This window comes from Bubalus kerabau, chromosome 13 (assembly GCF_029407905.1).
Source record: "Bubalus kerabau isolate K-KA32 ecotype Philippines breed swamp buffalo chromosome 13, PCC_UOA_SB_1v2, whole genome shotgun sequence".
NCBI classification, from domain to species: Eukaryota; Metazoa; Chordata; class Mammalia; order Artiodactyla; family Bovidae; genus Bubalus; species Bubalus kerabau.
The window spans coordinates 51441090-51460432 of NC_073636.1; the positions used below are offsets into that span (position 1 = coordinate 51441090).

The window sequence follows — 19343 nt, forward strand, 5'->3', positions numbered from 1 at the left end:
TCTGGTAGTTCACACCAAGGTCATCCAGGCTTAGAGTTCACCAATAGAATCTATATCTTCATCCACTACGAGGAAGTGCGCTGTCTGACCCCTGGCTACTCAAGACTAGGTGTGAGCGTTCATTAAATCCTGGATCAATGAAGTTGCCCCATTACCCTTTCCTGCCACACTGCTCCAGTGCCCACCTGATGGCTGGCCAACATCACTGTCTTTGTAAGACCCTCCCCACAGCCAGTTCTACCAGTCCTCAAGGAGCTCGAGCCTGCATCCTTCTCCAGCCAGAGAGCCAGCTACACCCTGGACTTTTGAAGAAAGAAGTCTCCTGCTCCACATGCCCTGCTGCCCAGACCCCTCCTGGAGCCCCACTCTGCAGGCCGCTCACCATCACCACCACCAGCACTACAAGCCAGTCCCTTAGTCCCTCTGGTTCCAGGCGCTGACAGGTCCTGGGGAAAGTTTTTGGACCTCAGTGACTTGTCAGAGCTCAACTCCTCTGTGCCCTCCTGACCCCGTTTCTATTCCCATCCTGTCATACCCCCAGGGGGTTGCATGTTCACTGTCCACTTGGAAAAGAATTTCCTTTTTTTTTTCTTCTTCTTGTGGTTCCAACGAAGCACAAAACCAGATGCTTATAAAGGCTAAACCCGTCCCATAGCCTCTCAGCTCAGAATGGCTCTCTAGGGAGCCCAGTAGATCCAGGTGGTGCTGGGGATGGTAACTTTGGGAAGAGGGGCTGCACTCGGCTCTCCTGAAGGTCTAGGCTGTCACTTATTCCCTTTCCCATCCAACACTTTGAGGGAGCAGGGAAACAAAGAAACTGGCCTACATTCTCAAATTACTCTTGTCTAGAGAAAAATGAAGTAGGAATTGCAGGGTGAACTTGGAACCAAGAAGAAATATAGGAACTGGGACCACAACAGGCTGAGCTTTTAGAGCCAGGAGCTAGAAGGAAGGACACACTGGAAGACTTCACCCATGACATTTGTGGATATCCCTTCCAGGAGTCTGACATTCATGTGACTCCATCATACTGTTTGCATCCACCCTCTTCTGTCCTGCCAGAAACCATAGGACTCTCGGCTTCCATTCTGGAGACAAGCCACAAAGGCTATGGTTCACTGGCCAGCCTATGGATTAACTAATTAGAGGTCAGGTCTGAACATCTGGGCAGACAGATAGGCATGAGATGAAGCACGTAGTACAAAACACAGCTGCCTGGGTACCAGTGTCTGTAAGTAGAGTAATTCTCCTAGATGGGGGAGGGGTGAAGCAGATAACGAAGGACATAAGCGCCCTGGATATGTTGAAAATGCAACTGCAAGTAATAAGCTGCTTAAACACTGGTTATTGTTTTTCTCACTTCACAACTTATGAAGTAGGCAGTTTCTGGTATTGTCAGTCACATACCCAAGATCTTTCTATCTTTGCTTCATAATCTTCGGTGTGTTGGTTTTTATACTCCTTGTCGCTTCACCATGATCAATGGTACCATAATTCACATTCATATTCAAGGCAGAGAAAAAAGAAGAAGGGTCTGGGCTATGGCATCTGCCTCCTTTTATCAAAATAAAAGTTTTCCCCAAACCACCCTTTCCCAGCTTACCTCCAGAAGTGGATGTCATGACCACCCTGCAAGGGAGACTGGTAACATAAAAAACAAGACGGAGTGATAGGTCTGCAAAGTGGGCCAAATTTAGCCTACCACCTGTCTTTATACAGACTATGAACTAAGAATGGGTTTTACATTCTTAAATGGATGAGAGGGAAAAAGATCGAGAGATTATTTCATGACAGGTGTATTATATGAAAGTCACCTCTTGGCCCAAAGAGCCTAAATGGAAAAAAAAAATTTTTTTTGTCAAAAAGTTTGTTGACCCTGCTTTAGGGCAACGTGAATCATTGCCTCCCATTGGAAACCACTGCTACTCTGAAGAAAGTCATAATTCTGGCAGCAGGAGGAAGCAATGGATATCATGCAGGCAGCTCTCAGTGTCTGTCACATAGGCCAGTCACTGCAATGCAAGCCTTTGTCAGCTATCTAATCTGCAATAGCATAAGCTAAGAGCTCCCCTCTCATCAGGAACCTAACCAAGGGGGTTTTTCAGGAAGCCCTCTACCTCAAGGAGAGTTTCCCAAACTGACCAAAGGTGTGGAATTTTGAAAAAGTAAAAGGGGACACAATGAAATATCTGTCTGGCTATGCCTCAAAAGACGCAATCAGTTATTATCTGCTCAATCAACTTGCGCTCAGCCAAGGGGCTGGTCCTTGGTATTACAGGTGTAGAAAGTGAGTCTTGTCAGTGTCCCACAGTTACCAGTCTCATATAAGCTACACAGATGGCCTACCTCACTAGGACATGAAGTTCATAAGCCCAAAGCCAATGTGCTCATTTTTAATGGGAACTATAACTTAACTCGGAGAAGGCAATGGCAACCCACTCCAGTATTCTTGCCTGGAGAATCCCAGGGACGGGGGAGCCTGGTGGGCTGCCGTCTATGGGGTCGCACAGAGTCGGACACGACTGAAGCGACTTAGCAGCAGGAGCAGCAGCATAACTTAACTATCACACAAGCCAGTGTTCTCATGACAATAATTGAACTTAATGGGAAGCCAAACTGTGGTCTGAAAGATGCTTAGTGAGTTCAGAGACAGAGCCAGGAAGTTAAAGGGAAAATTCACTTATTTAGTATGCCAGGTATGGGGACTGGTTCCCAGGACAGGGTTCCATGTCCCAGGGCGCTGTGCCTCTGATTCCCTTTCCATCCTCCCGTCTCATGTTTCCCCATGTCAGCCTTTTGTCTTACTCTGTTCCTAAGGAGTGAGAGGCAATAACATAAACAAAATATATAGTAAATGGTGATAAGCAAAAAATATATAACAGGGAAAGGGAACAGGAAATGTTGAAGCTGTAGAACATTGTACTTTCAGACTGAGTACCCAGGGAAAGTCTCAGGTAATAGTTAATATGTGAGAAAAGGCCTGAAGGTAGTAATGATGCAAACCGTGCAGATTGTTGAGGAAAAGCATTCCTTGCAAATGGAACAGCAAGTGCAAAGTCTTAACTTAGGAGAAGACTTGGTGTGTTCAGGTTAGCGAGCAGGGCAGGGTAGATCAGGAAGATCAGGCAAAGTAGAGGAATAGAAAATGAGGCTGCCAGATGTAGTAGGTAATGAGTGCCAAAGTGCACAGAGCCGTGTAAATGACACAGGACTCGGGCTTTCCCTCTGAGTGAAGTGGTGCCTTACAAGAGTTTGAGGAGAGAAGTGACAGGGTCTGACTTTGGGTGGACAGGGTTATTCTAGCTATTGTGTGGAAATAAAAAAAAAAAAAAAAAAAAAAAAACAGAATGAAAGCAGGAGGCCAGTTGGAGAGCAGTGACAGCAACAATCTAAGCTGATGATGGCTTGGCCAGAGGAATGCAGGTGAATGAGAAGAGGGAGATTCTGGATATTGTGGAGATGGCATTTCCATGGGCTACATCCATGCTCAGCTTTCCTTTCCCAAGTTACCATCTATACCTGCCTGCCTTATTAGAAGCCCTTAACATCTCAGGAAAGACTATTGTTAAATCAAAACCACTTCCAACTTAAAGTGACATCCTGTCAAGTCCTTAATAAAACCCTTCTCCTTAAAATACCAATAAATATTTTAAAATAGAATAGAAATTCAAGACATGTCTGAAACATAAGGATATCAGCCAACCATTTGGCAAACAGTGGGAACTCTAAAGGCAAGGAAATAGAATTAAAAGGCTAGCCAGAGTTCTATCCCTTGTATCAAAAGCACCACTGGCTGAGGGTGAGTAAGGAAAAGGCTCTACCCTCTTCCACCAGAGCCCCCCACAGCCTACTCCTAACTCCAAGAAGAGCCTGCCCAGTCACGTAATCTCCAACCACTGTCCTACTGCCAAGAATTGCTTTCTGAGAAGCCAAGAATACAGTCTATGATCACCCATCATCCTGATTCCCTGCAGAAACCTTCTGCCTTTAGCAAGGACTTCAATACTGTCCAGGCTTGTGGGTCTGGGTCAGAAAGGACATTGAGAGTGGAGGGAAACATTGTAATTTCTCAATTCTCCATTTGCTAGAAAAGGAGTCACAGCAACTCTGAATTTTTAGAACAATGAGCTGAGAACGAAGCAGTGCTTAGATCTTTCCTCAGTCGGGTAGGACAGAACTAAAAAGAGCTTCTGTCTCTTCCAGCTCCTCGAGCCAGAGTCAAGCCATGAAATGAATCCTCCAGGAATCTGAATCCCTTGGCCCATTCCTGCCAGGCCCCTTTGTTGGAACTGTGCCACCTTTGTACCCTGGGTGGCTTCCCATCGCATGGGCCACTGTTCACTCTATCACCAGTGCCAACAAATATCCCTCTTGGGTTAGATGACTCTCCCAAAGAGAGATGTTAGCTACTGCCGTGATAATGCTACAAAACAAACCACCCCTAAATTCATAGGTTATAAGAGCAAGCATTTGTCTTTCTTGTTTATGTGTCTGTCTACAGGCCCTAGGTTTGATTCCAGGCTTCTATAAGCTCAGATCTATTCCCCCTTTGTCCATATTCTCCATGAAACATCAGCTATCAGGGACCTGTTCTTATGACAAATTGCAAGTACACGAGAGGCAGAAACCCAACTGCAAACGTGTTGGGAGCTTCAGCTCATACCACAATGTGTCTGTTCACATTCTGTTAGCCAAAACAAGTCAGATGGCTAAGCCCAAAGTCAAAAGGGAGGGAAATATACTCTATTCCCAGAGGAAGAAAAGTTATTGATACTTGCTGAACATCAATTTCAATGAGTATCAGTATCAATATTTGCTGATAATCTTTAATCCATCACAGGGAGTTAGGTTAGGACTTCAACACATGAATTTGAGGGGACACAATTCAGCCAACAACAACCTCTTTAGTGAGAGGAGATGCAAGTTCACATAGTAAAGCAAGCAGAAATAAAGAACTGAGGTCACTTTTGCCACTACCAACCCCAAGTGGCAACACCAATCTAGCTTTTGCCCCAAGCTAGACCAAGCTCTATCAAAAGGAATCAGGGTTCTCTGAAGAAATGGCTGTTTCAATGACAGAGACAGGAAATATACAAGATACGCCTAGAGCACCTTATAGTGCCAGAAAGTCAGGAAGTGTTCAAAAAGAAAAGAAAAAAAAAATCCACACATTGATGGCAGCAGGTCAGAGACATAGGAGCCAACTGAAAGAGCTCCCAACAACCAAAGTTGGAATAATTTAACAACAAAATAAAGTAGTATTAGATTATAATCCAAAATATAAAATAAATATGCACGAGTCCATTCTGATATAAATAAATGACTGAACAAGTTAATAAATGAAAGGGGAAAAGGAAGAGAAGGAACAATTTTCCTGTGCAGAAGAATTCCAAATAAATTATATAGATACTATTCTCTAAAGGAGGGGAACATAACTCCCCACTCCCTAAGTGTGTGGGCTGCAAAGTGACTTCCTTCCAAAGAGGACAGTATGATGGCAGGGGGATGGGGGAGGATAACTTCACAGAGCAGAAACCTGACAAAGTCTATCTCAGCAAAGTGATCAAGGTCCTATGATGAGATGAAAATGGCACTTTAACTCTGTGGTTTTCCTCCTAAAAACCTATAATCCCAGTCTAGTCATGAAAAACACATCAGACAAATTCCAGTAGGGGGCATCCTACAATATACCTGACTATACTACTCAAGGAAGAAGGCAATGGCACCCCACTCCAGTACTCTTGCCTGGAAAATCCCATGGACGGAGGAGCTGGTGGGCTGCAGTCCATGGGGTCGCTGAGGGTCGGACATGACTGAGAGACTTCACTTTCACTTTTCACTCCCATGCATTGGAGAGGGAAATGGCAACCCACTCCAGTGGGGTTTTTTGCCTGGAGAATCCCAGGGACGGGGGAGCCTGGTGGGCTGCCATCTATGGGGTCGCACAGAGTTGGACATGACTGAAGTGACTTAGCTTATACTACTCAAAATGGTTAAGATCATTGAAGATAAGCAGAGTCTGAGAAAACATCACAACCAAGAAGAACCTAACAAAACATGATGGCTAAATGTAACGTGGCATCCTGGACAGAATTCTGGAACAGAAAAAGACATGAGTTTATTCATCTTTCCTTAGTTTAACTTATGAACTTTGGTTCACTGATTAAAACATCGGTTCTCTAGTTATGACAAATATACCATATTAATGTAAGATGTTAATAGGGAAAATGGGGGTAGAGGCTAAATACTTTTTCTATAAGTCTCAAACTGTTCTTTAAAAAGCTATTAATACAAAAAAATGATAGAGTTGAACAGATAAACAGATATACAATTATATTTAGACTTAAACTAGTCTCTCAACAATCAAAAGAACTAGACAGAAAATCAGCAAAGATATAGAGGAAATCAACAACACTATCAGCCAACAGGATCTAGTCAACACCTGTAGGATACTGCACCCAACAATAGCATAAACACATCCTTTTCAAGCACCATAGATCATATTCTAAGATAGACCATATCCTGAGCCATAAAACAAACCTCAACAAATTTTTTTATTTCTTTTTAATTGAAGGATAATTGCTTTATAATATGTGTTGGTTTCTGCAATACATCAATATCAATCAGTCTTAGGTACACATGCCCCCTCCCTCTTGAACCTTCCTCCCACCTCCCACCTCCCATCCCTCTATAACCCTCAACAAATTGAATTGAGATCATACAGTTCAGCTTCCCTTGGGGAATAAAATAAGTTCATAGTTGCTATTTATTTATTTAGTAAACTTACTTACTGAAACATAATTAAATCTTCCTAGCACAGAAGCTGGCATAAAAAAGTCTGATGAACGAACAAAACAATCAATGAATGACGGAATGAAGGAACAAAAAAGAAAATACCTTGTCGTTCAGTTGCTCATTGTGTTCAACTCTTTGCAACTCCATGGACTACAGCATACCAGCCTTCCCTGTCCTTGACTAACTCCCAGAGTTTGCTCAAATTCATGTCCATTGAGTCGGTGATGCCATCCAACCATCTTATCCTCTGTTGCCCCCTTCTCCTCCTGCCCTCAATCTTTATCAGGTGGCCAAAGTATTGGAGCTTCAGCATTAGTTCTTCCAACGAATATTCAAGACTGATCTCCTTTAGGATTGACTGGTTTGATCTCCTTGCTGTCCAAGAGACTCTCAAGAGTCTTCTACAGTACCACAGTTCAAAAGCATCAATTTTTTGGTGCTCAGCCTTCTTAATCATCCAACTCTCACATCTGTACATGACTAGTGGAAAAACCATAGCTTTGCAGATCTTTGTCTGCAAAGTAATGTCTCTCCTTTTTAATACACTAGGTTTGTCATAGCTTTTCTTCCAGGGAGCAAGGATCTTTTAATTTCATGGCTAAAGTCACCTTCTGCAGTGATTTTGGAGCCCAGGAAAATAATTATGTCACTGTTTCCATTTTTTCCCCATCTCTTTGCCATGAAGTGATAGGACCAGATGCCATGATCTTAGCTTTCTTTTTTTTTTTCCCTTAATTGAAGGATAATTGCTTTACAGAATTTTGTTGGTTTCTTCCAAACATCAACATGAATCAGCCATAGGTATACATATGTTCCCTCCCTTTTGAACCTCCCTCCCCATCCCACCCCTTTAGGTTGTTACAGAGCCCTGGTTTGAGTTCTCTGAATCATACAGCAAATTCCCATTGGATATCTATTTTACATATGGTAATGTAAGTTTCCATGTTACTCTCTCCATACATCCCATCCTCTCCTCTCCTTTCCCACCCCCTCCCTGCCCGCCCCCACCGCTGTGTCCATAAATCTGTTCTCCATGTCTCCACTGCTGTCCTGCAAATAATTCATCAATACCATCTTTCTAGATTCCATGTATATGCGTTAGTATACGATTCACTCTGTATAATAGGCTCTAGGTTCATCAACCTCATTAGAACTGATTCAAAGGTGTTCCTTTTTATGGCTGAGTAATATTCCATTGTATATATGTACCACAGCTTCTTTATCCATTTATCTGTCAATGCACATGTAGGTTGCTTCTTTGTTCTAGCTATCATAAATAGTGCTGCCACGAACATTGGGTTACATGTGTCTTTTTCAATTTTGTTTCCTCAGGGTACGTGCCTAGTAGTGGAATTTCTGGTTCATATGGTGGTTTTAATCTTAGTTTTTTAAGGAACCTCCATACTGTCTTCCATAGTGGCTGTTATCGATTTACATTCCCACCAACAGTGCAGGAGGGTTCCCTTTTCTCCATATGCTCTCCAGCATTTATTGTTTATAGACTTTTTGACAATGCCCATTCTGACTGGTGTGAGGTGATATCTCATTGTAGTTTTGATTGCAATTCTCTAATAATGAGCGACGGAGAAGGCAATGGCACCCCACTCCAGTACTCTTGCCTGGAAAATCCCATGGATGGAGGAGCCTGGTAGGCTGCAGTCCATGGTGTCGCAAAGAGTCGGACACAACTGAACAACTTCGCTTTCACTTTTCACTTTCATGCGTTGGAGAAGGAAATGGCAACCCACTCCAGTGTTCTTGCCTGGAGAATCCCAGGGAGTGGGCTGCCGTCTCTGGGGTTGCACAGGGTTGGACACGACTGAAGCGACTTAGCAGCAATAATGAGCATCTTTTCATGTGTTTGTTAGCCATCTGTATGTCTTTTTTGAAGAAATGTCTGTTTAGGTCTTTTCCCACTTTTTGAGTGGGTTGCCTGTTTTTCTGGGATAGACTTGTATGAGCTGCTTATATATTTTGGAAATTAATCTTTTGCCACTTATTTCATTTGCTATTATTTTCTCCCATTCTGGGGTTTGTTTTTCATGATCTTAATTTTTCAATGTTGAGTTTTAAGCCAGCTTCTTAACTCCCCTCTTTCACGTTCATCAAGAGGCTCTTTAGTTCCTCTTCTCTTTCTGCCATTAGAATGGTATCATCTGTGCATCTAAGGTTATTGATATTTCTCCTGGCAATCTTGATTCTAGCTTGTGATTCCTCCAGCCTGGCATTTTGCATGATGTTCTCTGCATAGAAGTTAAATAAGCAAGGTGACAATATAGAGCCTTGACGGACTCCTTTCCCAATTTTGAACCAGTCCATTGTTCCATGTCCAGTTCTAACTGTTGCTTCTTGACCTGCATACAGGTTTCTCAGGAGGCAGGTAAGGTGGTCTCATCCTGGAGGCCAACAAAGCCTCTTTTTACAAAAGGTTAAGAATGAAAAATAAATGATGTTCTGGAATAAGTTGCAATATTACTTTATTAACTTTATTCAGTATTAACTTATTTTCTATGGTTTATTGAAAAAAATTTTTTAATTCAGAAAATCTCACTGAATCCCAGACACAGATGTTCTCTGTGCAGCAAGAGGGCTGCATTCTGATATGGCCAGCAGATGGCACCAGAGGATGTGGTTCAGCCCATGAGGTTGTCCTTTCATAAACCTTAGGAGTCCTCCTTACCTCTCCCAGCCATGGAAAGGAGAGCCAGGTTAGTCCTTCCCTCTGTGGCCTGAGGACCCCCACCAACCACTGCTAGAGTGAGGACAGTGAGGATGCAGAAAGAGCAAGTGTAGACAATGCTAGTGTGATGCTTGACCAGAAAAAAAGGCAAGGAAAAGTGGGAGTAAGATGAGGGCTGGGGATGGGAAAGACATGAGGAAACTGAAATTCAAGTGGGAAGGAGTAGACAGAATGGGATAGGAAATGACAAGCAAAGTCCTTGAGTTTGGGGCATGGAATACACAAGTGATGGATCACACACTTCCACTGTGTCTGAGAAAGGTCTGCAAGGATGGGTGTGTAGGCTGCTGCTGCTGCTAAGTCATTTCAGTCGTGTCTGACTCTGTGCGACCCCATAGATGGCAGCCCACCAGGCTCCCCCGTCCCTGAGATTCTCCAGGCAAGAACACTGGAGTGGGTTGCCATTTCCTTCTCCAATGCATGAAAGTGAAAAGTGAAAGTGAAGTCGCTCAGTCGAGTCTGACTCTTCGCAACCCCATGGATTGCAGCCCACCAGGCTCCCCCGTCCATGGGATTTTCCAGGCAAGAGTACTGGAGTGGGGTGCCATCGCCTTCTCCGGGTGTGTAGACTAGCAGTCTGTAGATTTGTCAAGGAAGTTGCCTCCAGGTGGCTTCTATTTTATCTGTGAAGCAGGAGGCCATTCTGCCTGTTGACAGTTGGTAGGGGAGGGGAGGTGTCAGAGTTGAAGGGGTGCGGACGAGGGAAGCCCATGAGGACTGCTGGCCAACACCAAGGATGGGTCTGGGAAATAACACTATCCAGCTTAGCTTCTTCATTCACTTGCTCATTCATTCTGCAAATATTCACTGATAACCCACTATACCAGGCACTATTTTGGACAATGCAAGCTACAGCCTGGGGGAAGGGGCCAGGGGAGTAGATAGACAAATAAACAGACATTTAAATTTTAAAAATATGACATCATGGAAAGAGAAGGACTATGAAGAAACAGGCAAAGGGAAGGATAGGGAGTGCTGAGAGTGCTGTGAATGGGGACTTAGGGAAGTCTTCCTAGAGAAGTGACAGCTGATTAGAGGGCTGAATGCAGCAAGGGAACGAGACCTGCATTACTGGGGGCAAGCATTCCAGATAAACAGGACAGCCAGGGCCAACAGAAGGGGGCCATAAAAGGAAATGGGGCCAAAGAATAGGTCACACGGGATGCTGGAAATCACGTTTTATGCTTAGTATGATGGGAGTCACTGGAACTAGGGAAGCACATAACTGGATTCATATTGGTAAAGGGATCATACAGGCTTCTGTGTGGAGAACAGGCTAAAAGGGCCAAGCATGGAAGAAGGGATACCAGCTGGTCAGTATAAGAAAACACGCTTCGTGTGAATCTACCATTATGTTTGGCAGACCATTAGTTAGGCAGTTCTCTAGAATGGAACCAACAGCCCACTTCACTCTTGCACCTTGGGATCACCCATGGGCTCATTTTGACAGGCCCAAGCAAACTCAGAGTGACTCAAACCAGAGGCACTTCACTCCTACCTTTGTGTGTAAGTAGGGTAGACATTCCAAGTGGCTCCCGTGAAGAGGAATACCCATTCCAGAGCAGCAAAAGTAGGAAGAGACAGTACTTGCCGAGTACCCCAGGGAACCTGAAGGAACATTTCAGAGGCTTCCACAAAGCCACAAACCAAACACCTTGGTCGTGGATTCACTGATGCCCACAGCACAAGAAACCATGCAACCAGTTCTACACAGAATCCAGTGCCAGGAGAGAACTTCCCTCTCATGTGACCTCCCACAAGTGACAAGAATTGTGTAGCAGTTTTGGCACAGGGTGTTGGCCTGAGCATGCCATACTAGACATGCCTAATAGAGTCATCTGAGCATCAATCAATGCCAAGCTCTTTAAGAAACCTAGTCACAGCAAGGAGCTCATCCTGTGTGTATCTAGTCTCTGGCACCTATTTCAGGTGGGCATATCCATTCATTTCTCTCGGGTGTAGAGCCAAGAGTAGAAATGCTGCCAGGCACAAGGCCAGTTTTTGTAGAATCAGCCACACAGTCTCCTAGTGTGGCTGCACCCAGTTCCACCCTGTCTATAATGGCCTAAGATTTTTTTTTTTTTTTAAATGGCACCAGCCTCTTCTTTCTATCACACAATAACTAGAATAACCCTTCACTGGAGCCCCAAACAGTGTAGCATCGGGGCTTCCCAGGTGGCGCAGGTGGTAAAGAACCTGCCTGCCAGTGAGACGTGGGTTCAGTCCCTAAGTCAGGAAGATCTTCTGGAGAAGGAAATGGCAACCCATTCCAGTATTCTTGTCTGGAGAATTTCATGGACAGAGGAGCCTGGTGGGCTACAGTCCATCGGGTTGCAAAGAGTCAGACACGACTGAAGCGACTTAGCATGCATGTAGCACCAAACAGACCTTGGATTAAGTCTCACGCCACCTATCTGAGTGAACTTAGGTGCTTTATTTGCATTACATAACCCTCTGGAGGTTCTGTTTCCTCACTGGGATGAATCACCCTCCCTAGTCTGAGGTGGCATCCATGTTAAATTAAGAGACTCTATGTCTAGCCCTTAAGTGTGGGCAAGTCAGACTACCCTCCTGAAGGTACTACACCTGAAGCTCTCCAACCTGCAATCACCAAATAAACTTCACCCTCACAGAGCTCTTTAAATTCCTACACTTGTGATCTGGAAATTCTACATATTATTTTCATCCTTCATACTTATGTGATGGGCCACTTCTGTCCATCCCAGCACAGTTAGTGGGGGAAATCCAGGATGTGGGGAGGGGTCAAGACTGGATCAGTGCCTCCAAAGGTGAAGTTAATAGGAGGTGCTTCCTGCAACACAACTCCGGCCAGGAAGGAGACAGACATTCCTTGACCAAAGTGAGATCCAAATTTACATTGTCCATTTAAGTACCATTATGGTAAGATCTCCAAGACACATTATGTTAACTAAAACAAGCAAAATGCAGAACAGGATAGATACTTTGTCACTTTCACATAAAAAGAGAGAAGGGTATATATTTATAATAACATATCTAGAAATGGATACACTATATACTAATATATATAACATAATAATACTCGGAGTGGCATTCCCAGTATTACCACTGGGAGTGGCAGTGGTACTGGGGACAGCTGTGGGAGGAAGTTGTTCAGTGTATCCTTTTATGACTTTTGAGCATGAACTACATTGATAGATCCTCTATTTAAAAAATATTTTAATACATATACTTACAATTTTTCAAGTTACCCATGAGGTGAATATGAATCCCTAATATAAACTCCATGAGGGATGTCGGGTAGGTCAACCTTCACAAAACAAGGATGCCTCTTTGACATGTGTATGTAGGTGTGTGGCGGGGGAGGGGGGAGGGCGGGGGGTGGGGGGCAGCATGTATGTGCATGTAGGTGGATGTGCATGCAGGGGTGTGCAGACAGGTACAGGGAGGAGTGTAGAGGCATAGCCATGTGTTGGACATCTTCATCACAGCCTAAGGTAAGGGAGTAAAGGATATAGAGTCACATGAAAGGCAGTGCCCTAAGCTTCTGAAAAGCTAACCCAACCTAAATTCACACAGAGTTAAACCAGGGGGTACACCTGGCTTTTCACCACATCCTCCACCACCCAACCCCTCAACTCTGTAGAATTCAAACTCTGTCGCTAGAAATCTGGAGTAAGAAAATGACTAAATGTTCTTTAAGGTTTTATGCACGTGTGTATAGTTGTATTTGTGTATAGGTGTAAGGGTGTGGGGTGGTGTATCTGTGTAGGAGTGATGTATGTGTGTGTGGATATATAAGGGGTGTATATGTGTGTGTATGTTTTCACCCACCAAAATGGCTGTACTTCTGTACTTCCCAGAAGTTTTTCTGGGAAAAAACTTCCCAGAAGTCAACTGAAGCATCCTTCTGGCCAGATGACATTGATTAATAATTAACACATCTGAGCTTGGCATGGAGCCACAACAGGTGTCCCCTCCCATAAAACTCACCTTCACTCCATGTGGCTATGTTACCCAATCAGGCTCTGAGAAGTCCAACAAAAGGCCAGCAGGTAGACCTTGAAGGAGTTGGGGCTGGGTAATGAGGGGCTCTTACTCCTAAGGAGTCTCACTGGCAGGAAGGGAAACAATCACAAACAGATTGGGGTGAGAGGATGCCCCTCCACTAAAGGCAGGCATCTTCCTTTCTGGGGGTATAACCAGACCACAGCTGGTCCCATTATCCCCTCGAAGAAGATATGACAAACACACAAAGACATACATACACACACATGTACATACATGCACACACACACACACAAGGCTAAGAAAAATGGAAGAGAGAAGCTGAGGAGCACAGGAAGGGCAAGCCTCTTTTATTATCCCAAAATGCAAAGTATTGAAGGCACTTACAATAACAAGGTTAGAGATGAGGGGAAGCATAGGGAGGTCAGAGGTCAGAGCACAGAGGTAAATCAATGGACCCCACCCTGGTCACCACCCAGGAAGGAGAAAAGAAGAAGCTACAGGGCCAGGTCTGAAGCCAGTTAGATGTCTAGCTCTACAAAAGATACAAATCCATTCTACAGAGGATTCGGAAATGAGTACACAGCAGCAAGGGGCAGGGCTGGCAGTCACGAGTTAGTGGTTCTTTAAGGAACACGCTCAGCAGCAACGAGGCACTCAGGTCCCCTGCTGGAAGAGGTCTCGGTACATCTCAATGAGACGGGCAGCCTCACGCTGGCCAGAGAGCAGAGCACCATGGGTGGTGGAATAGTACTTGCGATGGGTGGCCTCACCTGAGAACAGCACCTGCATAGGCTGGGCAGGGGGACAGGGAAGTGAAGATGGAGGAGCAAGAAAAGCTACCTGTCTGCCCCAGAACCCCCATTCATACTACAAGTTAGAAAGGAATAGGCGGGCATCTGAGATGCAGGCATTGTTATTTCCATAGGAGGAGGAGCTGCCCATCCCACCTGCCCATCTTCCCCTGCTTCTTCCCCAAACATCCGGGCCTCAGTCCTTTTTGCTCTGAGGTTTTTGTGAGTCCTGGCTCTACAATTTCAGAAATTCACACTGCCTCTTACTAGTGAACTTGGGGAATGATTTAACCTCCCTAAGCTTTGATTTCTTCATCTCCAAAATGAGTTTATACCATCTACTTCTGAGGGTGATTGTAAGGATTAAGTGAAATAATGTATCTAAAGGACTCAGAACCTGAAAGAATATAAGAACTCGATAAAGTTAGGCAGTAATTTAACAAACCTTTATGGAGCCCCTATTAGGTTCCAGGGACTGTTCTGGGCACTTGGAAGATAAAAGGTGACCAGGCAGCTGCTTTGAGGAGCTTCCTTGCTGGTGGGGAAGCCAGACACGAAACCCAATTACTAAATGGCATCATACGTGACGTGATGGGTGTTTGGGCGAGGTGCTGAGAGCCCAGAAAAGAGGCCCTCTGTCAGGGAGATCACACAAAGCTTCCCAGAGGACAGGACCTTTGGGCTTCTTCTCAGAAGATGCTGGATAAATAAACAGGCAAAGGATGTTTCAGGAAGAAGGAAAAATGGGGGCAGAAATGCATCTCCTAGGCCTTGTCTAGGAGATGGTGAAAATTTTGGCAGAGCCAAGCTTAACATCAAGAAAGCAGGCTGTTTAGGTGGGGTCCAAGCATAGAACAAATGCTTGCATTCCAAGCTTGAGTTTGGATTTTATTCCAAAATACCTCAAACTGAATGTGTAAGGTCCCAGTCGGGGACCTTGTAGAATGAGGTTTTCGTTCATCAGGGCTGGGGTGGGCTGCAAGTCTGTATGTCTAACATGCTCCCACATGGTGCCAGCGCTGCTGGTCCATGGACCACCCACCTTGAGCAGTGAGGTTTTAACCCACCAATAAAAAGCCTGCAGAGGTGGTTAAGCTGAAAGGGAGGCACATATTGTGGCAGAGGGCAAGCTGCCTACTCCACATCCTTTCTCTTTCTCCTCAGTAACAAAAATCCTGACATTTAACTGGGTCCATGGACAGAAGAGCCTGGCAGACTACAGTCCATGGGGTCGCAAGAGTGGGACACGACTTAGCGACCAAACCACCACCACCACTGCCATCCAGGAAAAAAAAAACGTATCCCAGTCTCTCTAGCAGCTGGTAGAGTCATGTGACTATGTTCCAGCCAATCAACTTCAAGTGCACTATTGCTTAGGGACACTGACTCTTCCCAAGGGTTCCCTTCTTTCACTCATCAGCCTGTCACAGACATGAGAACGAGAGCAGCTACCTCCACAGCCCTCTTGGATCACAAGGTGGCCTGGAAGATGGAGCCAGGTTCTACTGGTACTGGGCCCCAATATCTACCTCCAGATTTCCTTTTGTGTGACCTAAGTAAACTTCTGTCCTGTTTAAACCAGTTTGTTTTGCTTTTTGTTATATGCGCTAGTCCTAACTGACGCAGGGGACAAGAGAAGGAGGATGGCTATAGCAGTAGCCTTTCCTGAGCACAGCCAGGACACGCACAACACATTGCTTAACTGCGTTCTTCCTCATCAATTACACCAGACAATTATTTTAAATATAACTGTGTTGGGGTTTTAACATTTATTGTATGGGTACGCTTGGCGGGGGCAACTCAAAATCTACTTTATAGGAGCAGAAATATATAGAGATAATTTCAATTTATTATTTTTCTGTGTGTTTTACTATATAGTTACTATAGTTTGGGGGAAGGTCAGTATTTTATTTCCTAAAATAAATTGGGGGAAATAAGCAAAACATACTGGGTCAGTGCTGCCCAACAGAACTTTCCACAATGACAGAAATGCTCCATAATGACACACTCTAACATGGCAACCTAATGAGGCTACTAACGTGGCCTCTAATGTGGCCACTCTGATGAGCAACAGGTGGCTCTCAAATTTGAAATCTGGCTAATGCAACTGAGGAACAAAATGTTGTATTTATTACTTTAGATTTTAATTAAATGTGGCTAACAGCGACCATATTGGACAGCACAGAATTAAAAGGCTCAGTTTTTATAACCTCAAGAAAGCATTTAAGATATCCTAGTTTGACCCTGTTTGTTCTTCCAAATGTTAAGTGTACTTTTTCTTGTTTTGTCCATCATTACAGGAGCTACTCCACCTATCTTACCTTGGCACTCCTCCCCTGGACCAAACACACATACTTGTACAACACCCACCCCTCAAAGACCCCTCACCCCGCAGCCCCTCACGTACCCAGCACACCCACACTCACCGCTGTCTTGGAGCTCTCCGTGTACGGCAGGGGCTTGGCCAGCTTCTCCACATCTGCCCCACTTGAGCCCACCTGTGTGTATGAATAGGATCCCCGGAAGTAGGGGTTGCTGCCCCAGGCCGAGCGCAGGATTCGCCGAGGCTTTGGGATATTGGGGTTCCCTGTTGGGGAGTGAGAAGAGCCAAGGGGAAGGAGGATAAGAAATGGCTGCACGCAGAAGACACTCCTGAGCAGACAACTCCCATTGTATCTCGGGGGCTCCAGGAAGGCCAGGCATGAAGAAGGGAGGGAGGGAGGCTGGGGTTCAAGCTGTATACCCCTCAATGTCTCCTTGTAATCCCCAAGAAAAACAGCTCCTCTCCGTGGGCCTTAATTTTCCTATCTGAAAAACATCCCAGATAATCATGTTCCCCATTCCAATTTCAGGGGTTCTTGTGGGGCTCTTCTGGGATAGTGCAGGAAAGATGTTTGAACAAAAATCAGACAAAACAACCACAAGTCCATCTCTCCACAAGTCCATCTCTTAGCAAGACAACATGAGTAGGAAGTGGGGAATCTGAGTTGGGGTGATATCTGAGTTTTTCACCATGAGCCTTAGAAACAGAGAAGAAACACAGAGCCTGTGATCTTGAGTGTCTCAAATTCCAAACGGAGAGAGCTTGCAATTTAGGAGGCCAAAGCCAAGACACAGTGTCCTACAGCATCTCTCCCAAGGGGTGTGCCACCTCAGTTTCACAACCTGGGGATGAGGATGCTAGTGCTGGTTCAGGAGACTCAGAGGGTCTAGAGGAGGAGGACAGACAGAGTGAGGCCTATTGAGCTGGCGGCGAGACAAGGACAGGGACGCACCTGTGAACTGCCGCAGCATCTCTGTGCAGATCTCGGCCACTGCCTCGTCATCACACTTCTCCATGACAAGGGCCTCCTCCCCACAGATCCAGCCACTCAGCACATGGCCGTATCGCTCAGGCGGGTAGAGGACATCAAAGCCACAGATCTTGCGGTACCAAAGCTCGGGCGGGTAGGTAAGCGTGCAGCTCTCCGCCTCGTCCTCCCACACAAACCGTAGGCTGTTGCACTCGGGGCCCCAGAAGGGCTCCTCGAATTCTAGAAAGATCTTGTCAGTGGTGCCGATGCCCAGTCGGTGGATGGCAGCCACCTTCTCGGCGGGCAGGCCTGGCCGAAAGAAGCTGGCATGCTGCCTCTTGAGCACGCCCAGTGACACGGTCACGATCACATGGTCTGCCGGGATCACCTCGCAGTCCTCGCACTCCACCACCACTGGCCACTGCTCATCCTCATCCTGCCTCTCCTCCCGGGGCTCCTCTCCACCCTGACTGCCCTCCCCGGCATCATGATTATGGTCACCCTCATCCCGGGGCTCAATCTCAGGGCCCCGAGGGCGGGATGAGGCCTGGTCCCAGTGAACACAACGGACAGGTTTCCCCAGCTGGATGACGTGGGCTGGGATGCCCTCAGCCAGCAGCTCCACAACCCGCATGAAGCCCGAGGGGATGACGTGGTGGGCACCAGGAATCTCAGTCCATTCCCCAAAGGCGCTCAGGGACACCTCATCCATGCTGTGCGAGCTACTCTCACAGCTTTCCACCTGTGGGAAGAGCCAGAGGGGAGCCAGGTGACCGCCAAGGCTGGGCAGGGATAGAAGCAGGACTTTAGGGCAGTGCTGCCCTCCTCGGACCCAACTTCCCCAGGGTCAGTCTTTCTCATTCTGGCATTTGTACTCAACAGAGCTCCGAGATGGCAAAGATACCTTCAGGTACTGTTGGATCATGGCGAGTTTCAGGCGCTTGGTGGCCTCTGGATCATCAGGGTCATCCCTGATGCGGTTGCGCACCTCCTCTCGGGTGAACACCCCCACGCTGTTCTGACTCTCAGCATTAACTGGTTTACCATGCCGGAAGAACTCCTGGGTCAAGTTATAGACCTGCAAAGAGATCCCAGGAGACTGAAAACACATTCACTCGTCCCACCTCCATCTCAGACCTAAGGGTTCTAACTCAATACTCACCATCTCCAAAGTGTTCCCGGATATGCTGAGCCCATGGCACCTCTTCCTTGGTGAATTAATGTGGTACTCAGTTTTGTACTGAGGCTGCACCAACAAAATGGAGGTTTGGGGATAGCAAACTGAACCTGGGCAGTCAGCTTCCTTGCCTCCAGACACAGGAGGTGGGATGGGCCCCAGAAGCTCTCTTACTGAATCCCTGCTTAGAACAAAGTGAAATGTCTGGTGCCTGTACAGTGTGTGGGAAAGGAACTGCCCTTTCAAGTGCTCCACATAGCCAAGCATACCGCCCACTAAAGAACTCACGTCTACACAGATAACTCTTTTTCAAGAACCAAATGCACAGACTCTCCCCTGACATTCCTGTCCAAGTGTATCTGCTTCACCCTCTCCCAGGAAGGCAGCATGGAGCTGTGTCCTGACTGGTGTTTTGCAGGGGAAAGAGCAAAAGGGGCCCATACATTGACAGGAATGTGTCTACCCTGCAACCCAGCTCTAGGACTGCTGAGGAAGAAAGGTGGTATGGCCCAACCCCTACTACTCCCTCAAGGGAAAAGCCTCCACATAAGATAGAA

At 45.9% G+C, this 19343-nt stretch overlaps 1 protein-coding gene across 5 annotated transcripts in view; it reads right to left on the reverse strand.

The window, feature by feature from the left end:
* Positions 1 to 13857: 13857 nt before the first annotated feature.
* Positions 13858 to 19343, reverse strand: part of SMOX (spermine oxidase) — a 35121-nt gene continuing 29635 nt past the window's right edge. Inside the window, exons 4-8 of one of the 5 annotated variants that reach the window (XM_055544282.1) lie at positions 18514 to 18687; positions 17592 to 18351; positions 16743 to 16903; positions 14762 to 14851; positions 13858 to 14317 (exon numbers count right to left, since the gene is read on the reverse strand). In XM_055544282.1, the coding sequence (XP_055400257.1) occupies positions 14180 to 14317; positions 14762 to 14851; positions 16743 to 16903; positions 17592 to 18351; positions 18514 to 18687 (1323 nt within the window). In that variant the 3' untranslated portion in view covers positions 13858 to 14179. The other 4 variants (XM_055544281.1, XM_055544285.1, XM_055544283.1 and 1 more) reach the window with 4 other exon arrangements.